The 21618-nt window shown below is 37.7% G+C and overlaps 1 protein-coding gene across 1 annotated transcript in view; it reads right to left on the bottom strand.

Annotated features, from left to right (window-relative positions):
- Positions 1-8678: 8678 nt before the first annotated feature.
- The window catches only part of Tmem209 (transmembrane protein 209), a 33964-nt gene continuing 21024 nt past the window's right edge, over positions 8679-21618 (bottom strand). Inside the window, exons 10-15 of the mRNA XM_047561143.1 lie at positions 20935-21060; positions 18566-18663; positions 17574-17688; positions 17310-17407; positions 15433-15506; positions 8679-10009 (exon numbers count right to left, since the gene is read on the bottom strand). Of these exons, the coding sequence (XP_047417099.1) occupies positions 9955-10009; positions 15433-15506; positions 17310-17407; positions 17574-17688; positions 18566-18663; positions 20935-21060 (566 nt within the window). The 3' untranslated portion in view covers positions 8679-9954. The remainder of the gene's footprint in view (positions 10010-15432; positions 15507-17309; positions 17408-17573; positions 17689-18565; positions 18664-20934; positions 21061-21618) is intronic.

The raw sequence follows: 21618 nt of genomic DNA, 5'->3' as shown, positions 1-21618 counted from the left end.
TGGCTACCCAATCCTGCAACCTGCCTCACAGGACCCTGCCCTAGGAAGGGCCTGTGTTTGGTTTAATGCTGTGCTGTAGCTGTCTTAAAATTCTAGAACAGAGGGCCTTTGTTTTATTTTTGCTCTGAGTCCTACAAAGTATATAGCCAATATGGCTGAAACACTTAGAACATTGGTTAAAGGAATTTAACCAATTCCTTTGAGTTAAAGGAATTTTTGGTTCTGGATTATTGTTTTCAGTACCCAGGTAAGGGAGAAAAGGTGAGTCAATTAAGGAAGGGCTTAATGAGACTGACATTTTTCATGGGGACTGATGAGTCTGACATCCACAGCACACTGTCCCTGGAGTCAGCATAACCAAGGCTCTGTGGCACATTTGGATATGTCCCACAATGGCAGAGTCATGACATCCATCCTCTTCTAGTGCTAGGATTATGAGCCAGAGATAATGATGGTCACAGAGAACAAACAACTGACTTCCCAGACTCCCTTGCAGCTAGGTATGTCCATGTGATGATGCGCTGACCAATGGGATGTGTGCAGAACTGTCTGCCTCCATTCAAACTTCCTTCACAAACCCCTGGAGTATATCCTTTCTGCTAGGTTTTTTTTTTTTTTTTTTTTTTTCTATTTTTGATATGGAGGTTGAACCCGGAGGGCTTTACCACTGAGTTATACCCTAAACCCTTTTCCTTTTTTATTTTTTGAGACAGGGTCTTGCTAAATTGATGAGGTTGACCTTGAACTTATGATCCTTCTGCCTTAGCCTTCTGAGCCACTGTGCCCAGATGGTTGTAATTTTGATCAATAACATAGCAGGAAAATGTTAAACCCTTGAACTAAAGGAGTTAAATTTGTTGTATAATTTCACAGTAAAAATTTGTGGAGTTGCCTGTGTGTGTGTGTGTGTGGTCCTGGGTATTGAACCCACGGCACTCTACCACTGAACTATATCCCCAGCCCTTTCAATTTTGAGACAAAATTAGTTGACCAAGATGGCTTTGAATTTGTGATCCTCCTGCCTCAGCCTCCCGAATTGCTGGGATTACAAGTATCCATCATTGTGTCTGTCTACATAGTTAATGTTCAGTTCCTCTGACAGGAAGATGAAGTCAGGGTTCCATCTCTACAGGGGATGTTAGTTAGGGCAGCAGATAATAAGTTGAACCTGGGCTGGGGAGATAGCTTAGTCAGTAGAGTGCTTGCCTTATAAGCACAAGGTCCTGAGTTCGATCCCAAAACAAAATAAGTTGAATCTTCCGTATGTACAATGAAGAGCTGAGCAGGGCGAGGTGAAGGCATGTGACATGCCATGAAAAGGTATGCAGACGTGATATTCCGTCAGGTCTTTTTTTCCCCTTCTGCTTGCTTGGCAAGTGCCCTACCACTGAATCACACTCGAAGCACAGATTTTTCTTTTTCTGTTTTTAAGTGTTTAAAGCTTCGTAATTCTTTTACTTGGGTTTTTTTTTTTTTTTTTTTTATCTCTATTAATTATCTTCTTAATGAAGATAGGAAAGGAGTTGGTACAGCCAGCCAAGGAAGAACATTCTGAGGGTGACATTCAAGGTGTTCTGCCTAAGGTAGGATCTTCTACTTAAGATTCAGATTTCTATTTCCAACAGTCCTCATGTGGATGTTCCACTACCAGTCAAGGTCACCATGGTTAACATCTCTCTTCCGCTCCACACCTGTTGCTTCCTCACTGCTGTTATCTGTGCCACCATCTTCCCAATCACTGGGACTGAAACCTCAAGTCATGTGCACTGATTGTGATCATTCTTCCTCTAATGCGCTCTTGTCCTTTTTGCCATCTCAGGAAGCCAGGTCCTGGATGACTACAGTGGCCTCCTCAAAGAAAGAACCCCTCCCCACCCCCACCTTCAGCTGCTCTAGATCTTGTCCTCTGTAGGACTGCAGGCAGAGCCATCCTCCTTCAGCACTGCTTTAATTCTCTGCTCCGCAAGCTTCAGGGTATCTCCCAATAACAATTGCCATCCTTACTGTAGCACCTCAGAACCCACTTTCCATTCAGTCCCATCATCCCATGTTACTCTAAGCCAGCTCTGGTTGGTTTCTCCATAGTTTCCTGGAGACATCTCTTCCTTTCCCGTCTTCACATCTTGACTCCTGCTTCTCCTTCTACTGAAATCCAGATGCCACCTCCTGCATGAAATCTCTCCCATTAGCTTCTCACTTAGCAGAACTTTCTCTTCTTTTGATCTATGAAGTTTTATTTGTACCACTTTTTTTTTCTAGAATTTTTTTTTTCAATTTTAAAAGCAACATTACATTGAAAAGTACTTTAGGGAAAAAAAAAAAAAAACCCTGAAAAAAGAAAAAACAATCATCCATATTCCCACTTCAACAAGTGAGTTCACATTTGGATATTCTCTTCTAGTCCTTGGCGATATGCATGCATATTTTTACATAATTGTTATCACAGCAGACACACAACTTTGATTTGTTTTCATTTCTATCCAACATTTCTCCCATCAGTCTACATAGTCTTTCAAAGTTGTAGGAGGTTTATTTTTTTAAAGATCAAAATAAAAAGTCTATTAGTGTTTCATTATGTTGTCTCAAGCTTGTTTCTCATAGAATTGTGTAATATTTTAAAAACAATTTTTCTTAGTTGTAAATGGACACATTTTCTTTTTTCCCCGTATTTATTTTTATGTGGTGCTGAGGTTTGAACCCAGTGCCTCACACATGCAAGGCAAGCACTCTACCACTGGGCTACAGCCCCAGCCCTGTGTACTATGATTTATTAAATCATTTTATCACTGGGCATTAGGATGGATTGAATTAAGTTCTTACACACTAGAAGCTATTTGAGGGAAAGAAGGGTATCTTACATTCTTTTTGTATTCCTAGCACCTGGCAAAGTACTTCAATCAGTATTTATTAGATAGATGGATAATGAATACACATAATTAACACCTTTAGGCATAACTTTTTTCTATCGAATCTTTTCATAGAATAAATTTTTCTTGGATCAATGAATTAAAGAATACAAATATATGTTTTTTGCATTTCACATTATGACACTGTATTTTCTAAAACCAGCCACATATATGTGTATGTATCTCCCATGCTACTGTGTGTGTCACAAGGCATTTCTCTATTGAGTAGTGGTGGTGGTGATAGGAGTTTATGCTTCCTCCCCTTAAAATCAGGCAGTTCTTTGTAGCTGCCTTGATTGACAGAAGCAGAAGAAACACTGTGGAACTTCTAAGGATATTATTAGCTCCTCCCTCCCGTTCCTTTTTCTCTTTCTTAGGACATTTGCTCTGGGAACCCAGTTGGCATGTTATGAGGAAGCCCAAGACACACATGGAGGCCAAGGTGGTTTATATCCTGTTAAGACACTCAAAAATAGAGTAGTGACTGCCAGATACTGAATATAGGAGCCTTAAGATGATTTACTCTTCTAGCCAAAGACATTGTGCAGCAGAGAGGAGCCAACCCCCTTTGTAGCCTGTCTGAATTCCTGACCCATGGGAAGATACTCTATGGCTATTTTATTGTTGTTTTGGGATAATCTGTTATGGAGCTGGAGTAACTGGAACACACATGTAGTTTCACATTACATTCCTGAAGGGTTGTACTGGTTTGCATTGCCTACAGAAGATGGATGTGGCAGATTCACCACAACCTCATTCATCACCTTGGTTTCTCTGGGGACACTTCTCTCTCCAGGTCTCATCTTTACTTCTAAACTGTCAGTTCCTTGAGGGGATACATCACTGCATTCTTGCTTACAGTCCTTGGTGGAGTTCAGAGTTGGCAGTTGGTACGTGTTGTACATTTGTTCAAAGCATAGGTATATGACAGTAAGCATTTTTGAGACTGTCCTGACCAGGGGACCCAGGCTACAACTGGATTGGACTGAGGCTATCTTGGTCTCCTAATCACAGAGAGCACATACCAGATAAATAGCTAAAAATCAACAACAAAAACAACAACAAAAAACCCAAAAATAACACCCTCTAGTCCAATTAGATACATACTTGGAGGGAATTCTCCAGTGTTTCAAGAAAAAGAATCAGGGTATCCTGGCCTGGGTCAGAACAGTCATTAGGCACTGCATCTCAACCCAATCCAGCTCTCACTGACAGGGCTTGTAAGATGTCACCAATTTTGCATCCTGCAAAGAAACTACCAGTAGATATGTCTCAAAATGCCTTTTTCTTTCCAGTCATTTATAGATCCTTTTTAAAAAAATTACTTTATTTACTTTTATGTGGTGTTAAGGATTGCCTCACACATGCCAGGCAAGCACTCTACCACTGAGCCACAACCCCAGCCACAGTTATAGACCCTTTACTTCTGAATCAATTTCAATATAGCCTCATCAACAGGAGGGCACGGAACTGGAGTGGGCCCTTTGGCTTTCCCGTCCACAAGTTTAGATCCAACTGCCAACTGTCAGCTCCTGGCTTCTTTTCTCTTCACCCTTCTACCTACCAGCCAGGAAACTCTCTATGGTCTTCAGGAGAGAAGGCACAGTCACCAAAATTCCAGTTCAAGAAAAGGAAAGGGCTGCTTTTCAAGTGAATTGTTTACTTAGTCCAGTAATTAACTCAACAAATACTTACTAAGCACCTTGCATGTACTTACCCTCAAAGGCCTCAAGGAACCCTCAGTCTGGCAGGAGTTGCGGTTGCAGAGACCTGCAGTTTTCTTCTGAGAAGAAAACTCAGTGCTCCAACACCACACCTGCCAGGGGAGGGGCATCAGCAATGCCTGTACATCTTCACCAACACGAACTACTGGGAGTGGGCGAGTGGGTAAATAAAGATGGTGGGGGAGTAGTGACTTCCTCAGAAACAGCAAGCAGTTTAAATGAAAGATGATTTTTCTATCCACACAGAAAATATCTAGTAACTTACTTAAGAGACATCATATTGTAGGAAGTGGATTTGCCTCCAAGTTTGACCCAAGCCACTTGGCCTAAGCGGAGTCTAACCACTACTTTAAGGTCCTTACTCCAGGAATTTGTAAGACGGGTATAAAAAGAGCATGAAGAACTCACGCAGTACACTGAACTGACAGCAGAACATTGAACTGAATTTATTTTTAAGGGTGGTCAGCTAACTTGCGAGGGAAGCCTTATAACACCTCCAGCCACAGGTTTCAGGGCTGATGATTTCAGTATCTCTTACAGGAGGTAGTAGGACTCCTCTAGTCGCAGGCTATCCTGCCACGACACCCCTCCCTGTCAGAAACACAGGGGCCTTTCTTCAGAGCTGGAGTTCAGTAAGCTGGTGCCTATATTCTGGGCCAAAACCATCACAGGGCTGCCTGATTCCAGTCTACACGCCATGTGTTTGAGGAAGAGTCACGCCCGGCTGCTGCTCCTGGAAAAACAAGTTTTGCCCCCACTAGAACAGCTTGTCACCTTCTGACTTTCCTCCTATGGGATGCAGTTCATGAAAGCTGAGTCTGATTCTGAGTTGTTATTTTTTCCTTCTAGTTTAGAAGTGGGATAGGAAGGAGGCATTTTCTTGGTATACCAGAAAGCCCAGCCTTCAGGACACAAGGGTGGTTTTGTCTGTGACTGGCCAAGTCTGAGGTGGGGAGGCAGAGAGGGAGCAGGAGGGAGACACAGCTGGGTTGAGCCAACTCATGAAGGTCTTCATCCTAGCATGATCCAAGAATGAGAGTGGCTTTTTAACGTGAAAGGGGCCATTTCCTAGATTTACGTTGATTTGTTATTTTTGAAAAACTTTTTAGTCATTTTCTTCACCTGCTTTTAGGCAGTCATTTATTATTTTCACATTTGCTTCCCAATTATCTCTGAGATATGAAGAGTATCTCTATCTCAGAATCAGAAATTCCCATGTGAAAGATTAGTTGCCTTGCCCCAATTAGTGACAGAATTTGGTCCCTACATCTGTCCATGCTGGCCAGTAGCTCTTCCAGGCACAATAATTTAGGAATAAGTACTTTGGTTTGGGGGGTAGGAAATGATTTACTTCTATCTTAAAATTTCATCTACAGCAGTGTCTAGTACAGTTTGCATGTGGACAGTTAAGAAATACCTTTGGGATCACTGCTGTCCTCTGTGATGCACCTCTTCTTCCTAACCCTGTCAGAGTGCCCTTTCTGTGGAAGTCATAATCTGTCCCACCCCAGGTCACTGAAGCTCATTCAATGTGGAAATTAAATGACTGATGACTGTCCAGGGATCGAATGAGGGAGGGGGCAAAGGGCTGATGCCTAAAATCCTGTAAACACGGCAGAAAGCTGCTGGCAGAACCAGTGGCTTAGGCAGTGTAGCTGGGGACCAAGAATAGCAGGTGCTGGCTGTGTAAACCACTCTCATTCTAGTGGGCAGACAAGACCCTTTATGAATCCTTTCCAGAAGCCTTCCTCCCAGAGCCTGCTTATGCTCCAACACTTCTTGCCCCAGCTCACAGTCCAGGGCAGCAGTGATTAGAGACAGCTAGAGGGATGGGCAGGCCAGAGGCCTCTCCTGGGTCCTCACAGCAATCCCTGTAGTACCTGGAACGATGTACTGCTTGTGAATAGGTGCAGGGACCTCACCCCCATCAATGAGGCAGACATGGCTCAGTGGCATCAATGACCTAACACTTTACTTTCCAAGCAGTGCTGCTGCTTCTCCTGGCCAGGCTGGGAATGCTTCCTTCTCCTCAGGCCTTGCCTCACCACAAAAGGAAAGCTAGCAGGCTTGGCTGGCTTAAAAGGTGTACTTCAGAAGGGAGGATGTCCACCTTTTTCCAAAGGTAGGTTTAGCCATCAAGTATTCCTGGACAGCAGCATTTACAGCTCCAACTAGTAAAATCTCTGTTCTGTATGAGGAGACATCATCTGAGGCCTACTGTTGCACTAAAAGTCATTTTCAAGTCCATTCATATGGCTGCTGAGTGCCAAAGAAGGGGCACAGATTCTGCCCTTGGGGAGAATGCCTGCCAGCTGGTGTGGTTAGGACAAGGTCCAAACAGCAGTTTAATCAGAGTGAGTCTCGAGGCAGGGGGAGAGTGTGCAATGGGAGGGGCACCCCCAGAGAATTGACGAGGATGAGGAGGAGGGAGCAGGCAGAGAACCCAGCAAACAGGAGCAGCCTGCACTGGCTGGAGCCAAGGATGTGGTTGCTGAAGGCCAGTTTGGGGCCAGATTGTGGAGGGCTTTAAATGTCAAGCTAAGGAATTTATCAGGGGAATGAAATGATCAAACAGGTGTTTCAGGAAGATAAATTTGAAGAGAATGTGTAGGATGAATTGGAAAATCTGGAAGCATGGCAACAATTAGGAGGCTGTGAGATTAATTAGGCTGTTGCAGTAGTCCTGTGTGAGTTGATAAGGGTGTAAATGAGCAGAGTGGTGGCAGAAATGGAAAGGGACAGCTGCAAGAGACATTGTTAAGAAAGAATGGATGAGGTTTGCTGCCTGATTGGATTGGGGACCCAGGGAGCTCAAGGAATCAAAGATGACACCAGAGTTTTGAGCATGGGCAACTGGTAGTACAAAGAGCAGAGAAAGGGAGGATAGACGAGGGAGCTAGTTTTAGCAGATGTGATATCAGTTTCAGATGTAGGGGGTCTACAGGATCCCCAGTTGGAAATGTCTGACAGGTAAGTAGAAATGTAACACCAGAGCTCAGGAGAGATGTGGAGCTTGGTGAGGAACTCGGGAATCAGGTAGAGAAGTGATAAATGAAGCTGTGGAATGAATGAGATCGCTAAGGAAAAGCATATATAGTGAAACACAGGACCAAAGACTGCCCTTTGAGCAATCCCCATGTGTAAATGATTTATATTACGAGGCTAAGTTTAGAAAATGTCCCCTTACATGCTACACATTTTCACCATCAAAATATCAGTTTAAGTATGTATGAGCTTGAGAAAGCAAAGCAACATAGTATTTTTATGGCTCAGTAGGAACTGAATTATAAATGAAGTATGCTCTAGAACAAATGTGGTTTTAAGTAAAGGCTGGTACTAACAGAGGAAGAGAAAGATAAATGACATGGTGCACATAATCTAGATTAGATCTGATATCACAAGGAATCAAGGAATAAAAACTTATGGGCTGGGGAGATAGCTCAATGGTAAAGCACTTGCCCAGCGTGCCTAAGGCCTTGGGTTCAATCCCTGTCACCACATAAAAAGACAAAAATAAAACAAAAAAGAACAACAATAAAATGTTAAAAAAAAAAAAAAAACAAAAACAAAACTGTGACATACATTCTAGAAATAACATTTGTTTAGAGATATTAGTAGACATTGACTCATTTTAACACAAGGACCAAAAACATTTGCTGTCTTTGGGGCTGAGGCTGTAGTTCAGGAGGACAGTTGTGTGTTTAGCATGCATGAAGCCCTGGATTCAATCCTCAGCGGCAGCAACAACCAAAAAAAAGAAAAAGAAAAAGAAAGAAAAGTATAAACTGGCTCAAACATTTGCAAAGAAAAGTTAATGTAAGAAAGCTATACCTAGAGTCTGGCCACACTGCACTTAGTAGGCAGACAAAACACCTTTTTTTAAAGTGTGTATCTCTAGTCTTATGTATTATTAAGATTTTTTTCCCTGGGGCTGCAGTTGTGGCTCAGTGGTAGAACACTCGCCTGGAATGCATGAGGCACTGGATTCGATCCTCAGCGCCACAAAAAATTAAATAAAGGTATTATGTCCACCTACAACTAAAAAAAATACCCATTTAAGAAATTTTTTTCCTGACTGCTTTTAATAAAGTATACACTACTGTAGTTTTACACAACTGTATAGATTAATAGCATAGCAGCTGTTATTCCAGGACATCCTCAATAACTTTTGAAACCACAGATTTAAATTTTAACATGTCCTTGTATTTAATATGCTTAACTGATATTTTCCTTTAAGATGTCATACCAAATATATTTAACACATTAAAAACACTTAAAATCTCCTTTCTTTTGGACATCAACTTTAAAAAAAAACAGGAGTAACTTTCTGAAAAACAATTTACAAATTATACATATATAATACTTTAGAAGATACTGGTTTTGGCCACTTTCAGGTTTGTAGAAGGGTGAAGGAAGCAGCAGTCTCTAAGAAAATGTCAATCAAGAAAAGTACATGCCAGTGCCGGCAACACCATATACACACAGAAAAGAAAGATGGAGAGTCAAGCAAAACTTAAAGCTCGGTATCTTCTCATTCTGGATATTTTGAAAATACTGTACCTAAAAGCCTTAAGTGAACAGGCTATCACTATAATCTTAAAGAAGAGAACTTTAAAAATAGCAAAATATTATGAAACAGTAAAACTGAGTTGCTAAAACCAAAGCAGTCAACAGTTTTCTTGATGTCTCAAACTCTAACTAAAATCCAAATAGTTTAATTCTACCAACTAAATTTAATCTTAGTGCTGACATTTTAAAATGCCAATACTGTCAAGCCTCTTTTAATAATATTTTAAAAATATACATGGACTAATCAAACATAACTTAGAAGCTAATTTCATTTCTTTGAAAATGGGCTTTAGATGCATACTTGCAGAACACTGGGAAAAAAGATAAAACAAACTAAATTAGCAATTTTCTTTTTTAAGTACTTATTCTACTACTAAATAACATAACTGAAAACATTTCCATGGTGGGAGAATGAGGTGGATCATTCTTATTACAAAGAAAAAGGGCTCGTAAATGTATTTAATTAAGGGAACTGCACTACTTGTGTTAACAAAAATCCAAAAGGTTGCAGTTTTATAGCCAATTAAAATTTCTGAAATACAATATCAAAGGTAATGCTTCTTAGAGTAGAAGATACAGAGCATATTTTCACAAGGAAGTTTCACAATAGCTAATTTTTTGTTAAATCTAAGGAATCTGTAACATATACACATATGTATCTTATTTCAGGAGAGGCAGTGACTCAAAGATGCTTAGATTCAACTTGCGCTGGTTGAATAAAATTAAAGTCCAAATGTTTGGAATTAAATAACCAACTACTCGCCAAAAATCCATAAGATATTCACACCAGATAGACCAAGATTAACTCTCCTATAAAAAGAAAAAAAACAAAACAGAACCAGTTTTAGTAGAACTACTTGCCAAGCATTTGAGGTCTTTTACTAACGACAAAAACAAGAATCCTTATAAGGAATATATGTTTAATTGATGACATTTAAAGCTATACTGCAATGAACCATGTTACGCATGGTTTATCAGGTGAATTCTAGTAATAGTAATTACTTTCTTAACTGTGCTTAAAACCCAAGTTTAGAATAAATAAGACTTATGGAGCGTTGAAAATTAATTTTTCAGTGGACTCTGAGAACTATTACACCAGATAATAAAGAGAGCAAACAAAATAACTTTAGTAAATAAGATTAAAGAGTCAATTAAATTTTAAAAAGTGGAGGCTAGAGAGATAGTAGGCCTCTTAGAGAATTTTATTTGCTTGACTTGAATTAGGAATTTACTAATTATTAGGGAGGAATGCTTTGGTAAGTTTGCATATTGTATATTATTAATAGATCTTAAACTAAACCATATTTCATAGGATGAAAAGACAACTACTCTAGGGAGTGATATAAATGTATTCAAAGTATGAGGCGAATAGAAAAGGACTACAAAAGAGACAAATTATTCATCTAACAGAAATCAACAGAGAATGTCTAAAACTGAAGACCCAAGAAAGGGCTGTATAGCTCTATTATCTGGAATGATGAGAGTCATGAACTTTTAGTCCTACATGACTTTTAAAATTATGAAAATGTATTAAATTGATAAAATTAAAAACATAGCTATATTACCAAAAATTACTCTTCAAGCAGGGCATGGTGGGGCACACCTGTAATCCAAACTACTTAGGAAGCTGAGGTAGAAGGATTGCAAGTTTGAGGCCACCCTGTCTCAAAATAAAAATTAACAGAGAACTGAAGATTTAGCTCGGTGGTAGAGCAATACTGAGTTCAAGTCCCAGTACCAATAAATAAATAAATTATATCAAAATTAAAAATTGGCTTAGGATTGTAGCTCAGTGGTAAAGCAAGCACCCCTGGGTTCAATCCCTAGTCTCCCCAGCCCGACTCCACTGGCTAAAAAAAAGGATTGAGGATGTAAGCTCACTAGCAGTACACCCCTGGCTTCAATCTCCAGTACAGCAAAACAAAACAAAACAAAATAAAAAAAAATCCTCCAAAACAGGTATTTGTCAACTGTGATGCCCTACTTTTTCATAACCTCACTGATAATGTGGGAAATTAAACTTCATTTGCTAGGAAAAATGTTCTAATTCAGGCTTGATTTTTTTATGAAGTCAAGCATCTTTTGGTGGTTGTTAGGCATTTGCACAACATTTTTCTATAAAAATGTCTGATACTGTTGCCTATTTTTCTATATTTTAAGTTTCTACTTAATTATATGCATTCTTTATATGTGATGGCTATTAACTTGAGTTTGCTATAGGTATCACAGTATAATGCCTTGTCTCAGGTTGTCATTTAGCACTGAACTTTATTTATGGGGTCTTTTGCTGAACAGAACATTTAAGTCATGGTACAGTTGTTTTTTTTTCCTTTTGGAAGTAAAATATTTATCTGTTTCCAGTAAAAGCACAAATATTTGGCACTGAACTGATAATGTATTTGGATCAATCTGCAGTTTTAGAGTCATGATTCAAAATAGACTTTATTTGAGCTATTCAGTTTCCTTTAAGTTATAGGATGGTAGTTTTTAACTATTTAAATGATTTAGAAAGTATAATAAAAGATTTGTAAATCACATTTAAAAGGTTGTTCATTTCAAAGTTTTTTCCTCTTGGTTAAAAAAACCCCAATAAATTAACAACAGCCAGGCACAGTGGCACACGTTTATAATCCCAGCAGCTAGGGAAGCTGAGGCAGGATGATTGTGAGTTCAAAGCCAGTCTTGGCAACTTAGCAAGGTCTTAATAAGCAACTTAGTGAGATCCTGTCTCAAAATAAAATATAAAAAGGGTTGGGGATGTGGCTCACTGGCTAAGTACCCCTGGGTTCAATCCATGGTACCCAAAAATATAAAAAATAAACACATAAGTTTTAGCCTAAAATGTCTTATTTTACACATATAAGCTGCTCATTAAGATGAACACTTGCAAGCTGGGCATGGTGGTACATGCCTAGAATACCAAGCACCAAGCAAAGAGGTTTCCAGGTTCAAGGCCAGCCTGGGCAACTTTGTAAGTCCCGATCTCAAAATAAAAAATAAAAGGGGCTAAGGATGTAACTCAGGGACAGAGAATCCCTGGGTTCAGTCTCAAAGCAAACACAAAAACCAAAAATTATATGAATTCTTTTTAGTCTTTGAGTAAATTATTGCTCCCCTAAGAACTTTTAAAGTTTCTTTCATTTTTATGTATGTGATATATGGTATCTGGTACTCAACACAAACTTAATGCTATCATTATAAATCATTTATCCGGGCTGGGGTTGTGGCTCAGTGGCAGAGTGCTTGCCTAGTATGTGTGAGGCACTGGGTTCCATTCTCAGCACCACATATAAGTAAGTAAATAAAATGAAGGTCCATCAACAACTAATAAAAACATAAAATAAATAAATAAATCATTTATCCATCAAAGTATCAATTTGGATCTATGGAAAGAAAAACAAATTTTAAATTAAAACCAAAAATTCAGCTGGGTATGGTGGTGCATGCCTGTAATCCCAGCTCCTTGAAAGGTTGAATCAAAAAGATTCTAAGTTGGAGGTTAGCTGGGCGCTTTCAGAGACCCTGTCTCAAAATGACAAAAGCGCTGAGCATGAAGCTTAGCGGTGGAACATCTGCCTTGCATGCACAAGGCCCTGGGTTCAATCTCTGGTGCTGCAACAGGAGAAAAAAAAAAAAAGACCTAACATTCAGGCTGGGATGTAGCTCAGAGGCAGAAAGCCTGCCTAACCTGCTCTCGAGGCCCTGGGTGTACTGGGTCTAATGCCTAGAACTGAAAGAAAAACAAAAACCCCTCAAAACTCAACAACAACAAAAAATTTTTTGTTTCAAAAAATGTTTTAATGGGTTCAATCCCCAGCACTGCAAAAAAAAAAAAGTTTCAAAATTAATTCACTTCAAAATAACCTTTTAGAAACTAATATATTTGTAGCAAATTCCATATTCCACCCAGTATACATGTATACACATATTTGTAACTAAATATTTCCAGAAATCTTAAAAATATGTATTTACTGACATGGACATTTCCAAGATATACCATAAGAAGAAAAATCAGGTCACAGCTGGGCACGGTGTCTCATTCCTGTAATCCAAACTGCTCAGGAGGCTGAGGCAGGAGGATCTAAAGTTCAAGGACAGACTGGGCAACTTAGACTCAGTCTCGAAATAAAAAATAAAAAGCGATGGGGGTGTAGATCAGAGAGAAAGGGTCACAGAGTATTAAGTTTGGATATAATACATTTTAAGGAAAGTGAAACAAAAAGACAAAACAAACCCATTTCCAGAAAGCAGTCTGAAAGAGGAAATTCAACACTGTTAACACGAGGTACCTTGTAACAGGTGGAGAGAAAGAGGCTGAGAGAGGAGTATTTTCACTTTCTAGTTTGTACACTGCTGTACTGTTTAAATATTTCTCTACTGAGGATGTATTATAAATTAAAAAAATAAAGAATGGCCAGGCATGGTGGCCCATAATCCCAGCTGCCAAGAGGGGTTTTATTAAAAAATAAAATAAAAAGGGCTGGGAATGTGGTTCAGTGGTTAAATGCTCTTTGATCCCTGGTACCAAAAAAATAATAATAAAAATGAAAAAGAATGAAGAGCTGTATTAGTTTAGGTGCCCCACAAAAGTGATTTTCCCATTTAATCTTATACTAAAAATATATATGATGAAAGAAGATGATAAATGTTTATATTTGTTTATAAATTTACATATCTGTTTTACTCTTTTGCATCTAATATATTTAAGGACAAGAGCTTTGCTTTCTCTAGAGTATTGTTGTTCAACAGAAATGCAATATGATGTAAGCTTCAAATACAGGCCACATAAATAATCTGAAATTCTCTAGTAGAAACCTAAGTAAGAAGAAATTCTTATTACTGTGGTAGTGGGAACTGAACCCACTAAGTTCTTGCATGCTAGGGAAGGGCGCTATCACTGAGCTGTATCCCCAGCTCTTTTTACTTTATTTTGGGTCGGGGTATTGCTAAGTTGTCCAGGTTGGCCCCAAACTTGTAATCCTTCTGCCTCAGCCTCCTAACTGGAATTATAGGCATCTACTTCTGTACCTGGCATAATTTTAAAACTAGATTTCATTTAACTCAATATATCCAAAATTGTATTTTAGTATTTAATCAATATTCAAAATCATTAAGATGACACTTTTTTTGGTAGTCTTTGAAATTGGGTACACGTTTTACACTTGAGGGCATCTCAATCCAAATTAGCTATGTTCCAAGTACTCAATGGCATGTGTGGCTGGTGGCTACTCTACTGAACAGTGTAGTTCTGGAACATAAGAAATCTCTAAATTATGACAGGATGCCTAAACAAAATCTTTTCAACAGAGGCATGCCTACCAAAAGTGGAGTTGGCCCAATACCTTTTACTTGGGAGCCCTTTCCTTTACATTTCACCAGCCTTAGATAGTATGGCAGAGTTAGGCCCAGAATCCAGGTCTTCAGACTCAATCTTTGGACTCTGGGATCAGGCATTACCTATTGCTTGAGCAGGGGTCCACTTATTTCAAATACTGTCGGACATACTAAAATTCTGAATCATTAAAATGACAATACCACAACTGTAATACTATGTGAGCTCCATTTCAAGTTAAAAACTTCAGCAGACTGGTTTGTCTATCCCAGTTAACAATATTTTGGAATGGGTACCAACTTAGTCTCTCTGCAAGTAAAAACATTTTACAGAATACTTGGTGTCTGAGATAAAATGGCTTGGAAATAATGGACTTCCAAGTTTTTTTTTTTTGTTTTTTTTTTTAGTTTTCAAGTGGTAAGAGCCTAATTCTACCTCCTAACCCCTATACTGGGGAATGAACCCCGGGGTGCTTTACCACAGAGCTACATCCTTCAGCTCTTTAAATTTTTATTTTTTAATGTTTTAAATTCTGAGACAGGATCTCACTAAGTTGCCCACTTTGGCCTTGAAACTGTGAATCTCCTGCCTTAGCCTCCTTAATAGTCACTGTGCTGGCTATGAGCCTGATTTTTATCTATCTCAGAGCTGCTCCTCTAGGGGACACAAGTTAAAGCCAATGATGTGGTCCAGTTCATCAATTAAGAAATGGAGGTTCTCAGGAGTTAATGGACTTGCCCAATATGGGTGAGTCTGTGAATGACAGGGCTGAGCTAGTACCAGAAGCTGCACTGAAGGTTCAGGCCACTAATCATTTGTTATGTGATGTTGCCTTCTGCAGAATCTTAACATAAGAAGAAGAACAGTAAATAAATTAAGTACTTATGTTTTAAATACCTACCCAAGCATTCCTGACTCTTTGGTCTTTATGATGTAGAGGAACATCAACAAGGTATGAAACATATTATTTCTGCCCTAGAACCAAAACAAAAAAGACGAAATTTAAATTAATCTAAAAAGATTGGTAAGAAAAATGCAGATCTTATCAATTTGTATTCTACCACTCAGAATTTCACATAATTCAGATTTTCCTTCCTTCATTAAACAAAATGTTTAGACTTTGTGAGAGGAAATGGGAATATTTGCGGCAAGTTAAGACAGAAAGAGGGCTGGAGATATAGCTCAGTTCATAGAGTGCTTGCCTCGAATGCACAAGGCCCTGGGCTCAATCCCCAGCACCAACACACACATACACACACACACAAAAGAAGGACTCACATAATTTAGAAGCTTTAATGTCAAGTAGGAAAAGCAGACAGAAAATGAAGAGATACAACAGAGTGTGAGGAATGTTATGAGGGCTGCAGGATGCCACAGAACACTAGAAGGCATCTACCCTAGACTGGCAAGGCAGAGAACAGAATACCTCCCTGAGGGAACCATGTGAAAGCTGAGACCTGACACACAAACAAAAAATTGACATTTTGGAGGTCTCATGCATGAGAACAGCACTAAGAAAGGCCTGGAAAAGAGTTATTCTGAAGTTGGTGCCCCTGAACGCTACACACAAAAAGTGCTCTATGCCCCAAACTAAAATGTTAACAAGTGTTAGAATTTAAAAAGCTCTCAGTCATTCTTCTAAACACACTGTATCACTGGGTGCAGTGTTGCACTACCATACTCCCAGTGGTTCAGGAGGCTGAGGCAGGAGGATGGCGAATTTAAAGCCACCTCAGCAAAAGTGAGGTGCTAAGCAACTCAGTGAGAACCTATCTCTAAATCAAATACAAAATAGGGCTGGGGATGTGGCTCAGAGGTCAAGTGCCCCTGAGTTCAATCCCCCGTACTCGCCCAAGAAAAACCAAACACTGCATCATGCCTTAGTATGCAAGTCACATGCTAAATATAAATTTATTTTATCTACAAAGGGACTACTAGACTGTTCGCTAGCTCTAAAATCAAACTATTAATTTGTAAGTTGTTGATCTATAAAAATAGCTAATTTATATTTTCAATTTACAGATTTACCTGCTACCCTGATTCAGGCTGTTTTTATTCAAGTAACTGAGGATGTGTGATTTTTTTTTTTTTTTTTTCTCAAGTACTGAGGATTTAACCCACTGAGCCACATCCTCAGACTTTTTTTTGGTACCAGGGATTGAAACTGAGCCACATTCCTAGCCCTATTTTGTATTATATTTAGAGACAGGGTCTCACTGAGTTGCTTAGTGCCTCACTGTTGTGGGGCTGGTTTTGAACTTGTGATCCTCCTGCCTCAGACTCCTGACTCGCTGGCATTATAGGCATGCGCCACCATGACTGGCTGAAGCTTTTTATAGCCATTAAATAGTATTTCTATGGAACAGAAAATTATGATATAAAGTTCATTTTTAAAAGTAGGATATGATTATAAACAATATGATTTTAACCCATAGAAAATACACTAAAAGATCAAAATGAAAGTTTCTAAAAGGTAGTATACTAAAATGGTAACTATAGTTGCCTCTGAATAATTTTTCTTTCTTCTTCTATTTTTCTGTGCTGCTGGGATTTGAACCTGGAGCCTCATGCATGCCAGGCAAACACTCTACCATTGAGCCACATCCCCAGCCCACATACTACCTTTATAGTCAAAAGAAGAGAATAATAGAAGAAACACATTTCCTCTAATTTAAAACACTTACTATTCTACAAACAAGAAGTTCTAATTTTAAAACATTATCAATATAAGTCACCCATGACATTCTCTAACATGGACTTCTCTACATATAGAAATACCTTTGGAAGGTTGTAGACATGACGCTGGTAGATTAGCTCGTAATGTGGAGGGTTGATAGCACTCTGATAAATGCAAAAAACATTCTCATTTGTAACATCTGTAAAGAAAATGTTACATTAAAAAACTAACCACTAGACATACTTCATGTGAAAATCTCAACACATTCTTTTTAAATTTTTATTTATTTTTTATTTTTATAGGCTGCATTTTGATTCATTGTACACAAATGGGGTTCAACACATTCTTTTAGTAGAGGTTTATACCTGGTTTATTTGGTGTCTGAACAAAGTGCTGAGAAGTAAATGTTTTTCCATCAGGATACTTGGGATGTGGAGGTAATCTGGAATCAAGGTAGGTGCAAAATACATGCATGATGATCTGAAGATGAGAAAAAAATTGTTCAAAGTTAACATGAAGTCTAGTACAGATATATCCCTTAAAGTTTTCCCTCAAGAGAGAATTAACAAAAATTGTTTGAAGCTATGCTTAAGATGAAATTTATAAAATGGAAAGATAAAAAAAAAAAACATATAAGGAATTAGCTAATAATGGAATCATTTCCTCTTTAATCATACACTATGTTTAAGAAGAGAGGCAAGGCTTTGTTCAACTAATCCACTAAAAATTTAAAATATAAAAACATTTACAGGGGGGTGGGAGGGGGGCAAGAATGGAGGAAGGAGGGACTGTATAGAGGGAAAAGAGGGGTGGGAGGGGTGGGGGGAAGGAAAAAAATAACAGAATGAATCCAAAACTATTACCCTATGTATATGTATGATTACACAAATGGTATGCCTCTACTTCATGTACAGAGAAACAAGATGTATCCCATTTGTTTAAAATAAAAAAAAAGAAATATACAAGATAATATTCCTTGCTACATTAAGATATGAAAAATAAAAATTCTTTCCCTACCACAATATCCAATATAGAACAGTTTATAAAAATGAAAAATACTTAAATATTATAAAAACTAAAAAAAAAAAAAAAAAAAAAAATCAACACATAATTTTACATAGAGGATGATTACAGTATGATTAAAAACATTAAAAAGTAGCACCACCTAAGTAAATGGGGAAAAAAATGTACAAAAGTATTAACTGGTTGGGTTGAGACACTGATCCTACTACAAGTCATTAATTCTTAGTTTCAAAATTATTTTTAGTATCTACTTTTACAATGGAAAGACAAAACTACAAGTCTAGTAACAAAAATATTAAGCTGAAAAAAAAAAAAAATTCAACTAAGGACTTACAGCAGAGTCAGTGGGCAGGTCTGTATCCCATTTTCGTCCTTTGAAGTCTCCACCTCTGTTCCATCGAAATGAGCTCATACAGCCTCCCTGAGAAAGTTCTGTGAAACAAAGACAAAATTAAAAAAGGTAAAGAGGATGGAGATATAACTTAATGGTACAGTGCTTTTCTAGCACACCCAACACTTAAAAACAATAAATAAAATTAAAAAGCTAAAGACATGCGAAAAAAAAAGACAAAGAAAAAAAACAAAGGCTAAAGGATTACAATAAGGAAAGCATATCATCTTAAAAACCTGATTAAAACATCCAAAATAAACAGACTATAAAAGATCAAATTAAACATCACTGTGAAGAATCAGCTAAATCTAAAATGTGGTTATAAGACTCCTGTTCTAAATTGAACAAAAGTCATTGAACAACTGGGAAATCTGAATATGGACTTTGGATGGTTTTGTAGAACTGTGTTTTTAAGGTGTGATAACTGTATTGTAACTATATAAAAGTATGTTCTTTTATCTATTTATTTTTTGTGATGCTGGGAATGAACCAAGGGCCTTACACATGATAGGTAAGTGCTCTACCATGAAGCTACATAACAGCCCTGAAAACTTTTTCTTATTTTTAGCAAAATGCATGCTGAAAATGTAAATGTAATGATGTCCACAATGTTATTTCCAATAGTTTAGAAAAAAGGAAAGTGTATGCAGGTGAGAAAGATAATCAAATGTGGCAAAATGTTTCAAATGCTCAATCTTGGTGGTAGTGTTCATTACATTCTTTTAAACTTCTTTGTATATTTGATATGTCATACTGTATATACACATGTATATTTAACTTATATGTATATATGTGTGTCTGTATGACTATATACACAATGTTTTTGGATATACAAATACCCTGCCATCTATGAGGCAATCTTGCCAGAAAATTTGAACCTGAGTTGACAGGAACTACAGAAAACAGAGGGTCATGTTAAATTATACCACAGATATGTTCAACAAAACCCAGACCATGGAAAACTCTACAGGGCAAACAATCTAGTCTTCCAACAAAATACCACAAAGAGGGGGCGGGGAAAGGATGAACAGGAACCCTAAAGTTTAAAAAAAAACTTTATCTGAACTTATATAGACTGGGTATTTCATGAAATAAAGGAAATGTTAAAAACATTAGGTGTGATAACTATGTTGTAGTGAGGTATAGCTGTGTGGTTTTTTTTTTTTTTTTTTAATTTAAAACAATTTTTATAATACAAGGGGATTGAACCCAGGGGCACTTTACCACTGAACTACACGCCCATCCCTTCTTATTTTTATTCTGAGACAGGACCTTGCTAACAAGTTGCCCAGGCTGGCCTTGCACTTGTGATCCTTCTGCTTAGTTTCTGGAGTAACTGGGAGTAAGGCTGTGCCACCATGCCTGACTGAACGGTGGTATTTCGAAAGTCTTCATCTTTTAGAGATACATTAGGAAATATTTATAGATAAACTGGTAATGATATATAGGATTTGCTTCGAATAATACAGAAGGTAGAAAGCAGATGGGGGGAAATGTATGGGTAAGGTAAAAGTTGCCCAGAGACTTGCGGATCATGTTAGGGTGGGGTGACGCACACAAAAGAGTTGTGCAGATTACTCTATCTAGTTTTGTATGTTTGAAATTCTCCTTGTGTGAAAAGTTCTTAGAAAGTCATGAAAAATGCTTATTTTCCTGAACTCCAATTCAAACCTATGGGAAAGGGAAAATACTACAACATTTTCAATTTAGGATTTATGATAAATATGAATAATGGAATGCTATTTTTAGTACTTGTTTTAGGGATGAGAACTTAACAAAGTTTATTCAAATTACAAAGAATTCATAAGGAGAGTATGTGTGAATGTCAGAATAGCTGAATTTCCTGATTCCAAGTCAGTCCTCCTCAGAGATGACATCTCTCTTAAATCATAATACAACAAAAACATGGAAGCAACAAATTAAACAGGAATGATAAAAATTAAGAAAAACAAAAGGTCAGATGTTGATATTATATAAAGAATGCTGTAATGACATCCATTTTTGATATCTAAGAGTAAAGAATAAGTGAAATATTCACTTAGCCCCATTTAGCTTATATTTAAGATTCCTTACAAAATAAAACTATTAACACATTCGAGGTTTTTATTTTGACACTTCTTAGCACATAAAATAAAGGATCTAAGAGTTGTTCAGGTATAAACCTTCATTAAGCCTTAATTAAACGTATATTCAAAAATATAAGTAAATGGTTACACTTAATGTTTTCCAAAAAATGTCTCATTTTATTCATTTATAAAATTCCAATGTCATGAAAAAGCTGTCATTTTTTTCCCCTTCAAGTCAATAGTTACCTTTGATTCTCTCAAACAAGTATTCCTGATTTGGTGTTAGGTCTAGATACTGCACAATTGTATTAAGAGTTGGAATGAGAGGGGCTTTGACCAGGGCAGCCTGTTTCAAGCTGGTAATACTGGCCTCTGTTAAAAACAAAACACAAAGAACACACATTATTCTTCAGGAGAGTCTCTAAAAGTATCCAAAATGCTCTTCCTCATGTGTTCAAAGAGCTGGTTCCTCACTGCTTTCAGGTCTTCACACAGTCAATAATGTCTACCATGGCATTCTATCTCAGATTTTGTAAAAAAAACAACAGTAATAATATCCTCCTGTGCTTTTTTCCTTCTTAGCACTAACCTCTTCATTTTTATTGTCTGTCTCATCTAATATAGAAAGCTTAAAGAAGGCAGGGATTTGGGTCATTTTTTTCACAGTTGTATCCCTAATACATATGACTACCAAGTACACAGCAGGTACTCAAAAGATGTTTAAAGAATAAATAAAAGTAATAATAATTTATCTTAATTTGCATTATGCATTTTACAACTTATCATTTCAGGCAAGAAGACCTGGCTCTGCGAAGGAAGTACATGAAATCCATTTTCACAAATCTATAAACAAGTAATACATAGAAGACTTTCATGGCATATGTATAAAAAGATGCATGACAGCTTTAAAAATAAACTGAATTGGAAGTT

The sequence above is a fragment of the Sciurus carolinensis genome, chromosome 8, assembly GCF_902686445.1.
Source record: "Sciurus carolinensis chromosome 8, mSciCar1.2, whole genome shotgun sequence".
Lineage (NCBI taxonomy): Eukaryota > Metazoa > Chordata > Mammalia > Rodentia > Sciuridae > Sciurus > Sciurus carolinensis.
This window is presented reverse-complemented; position numbering and strand designations above follow the sequence as displayed.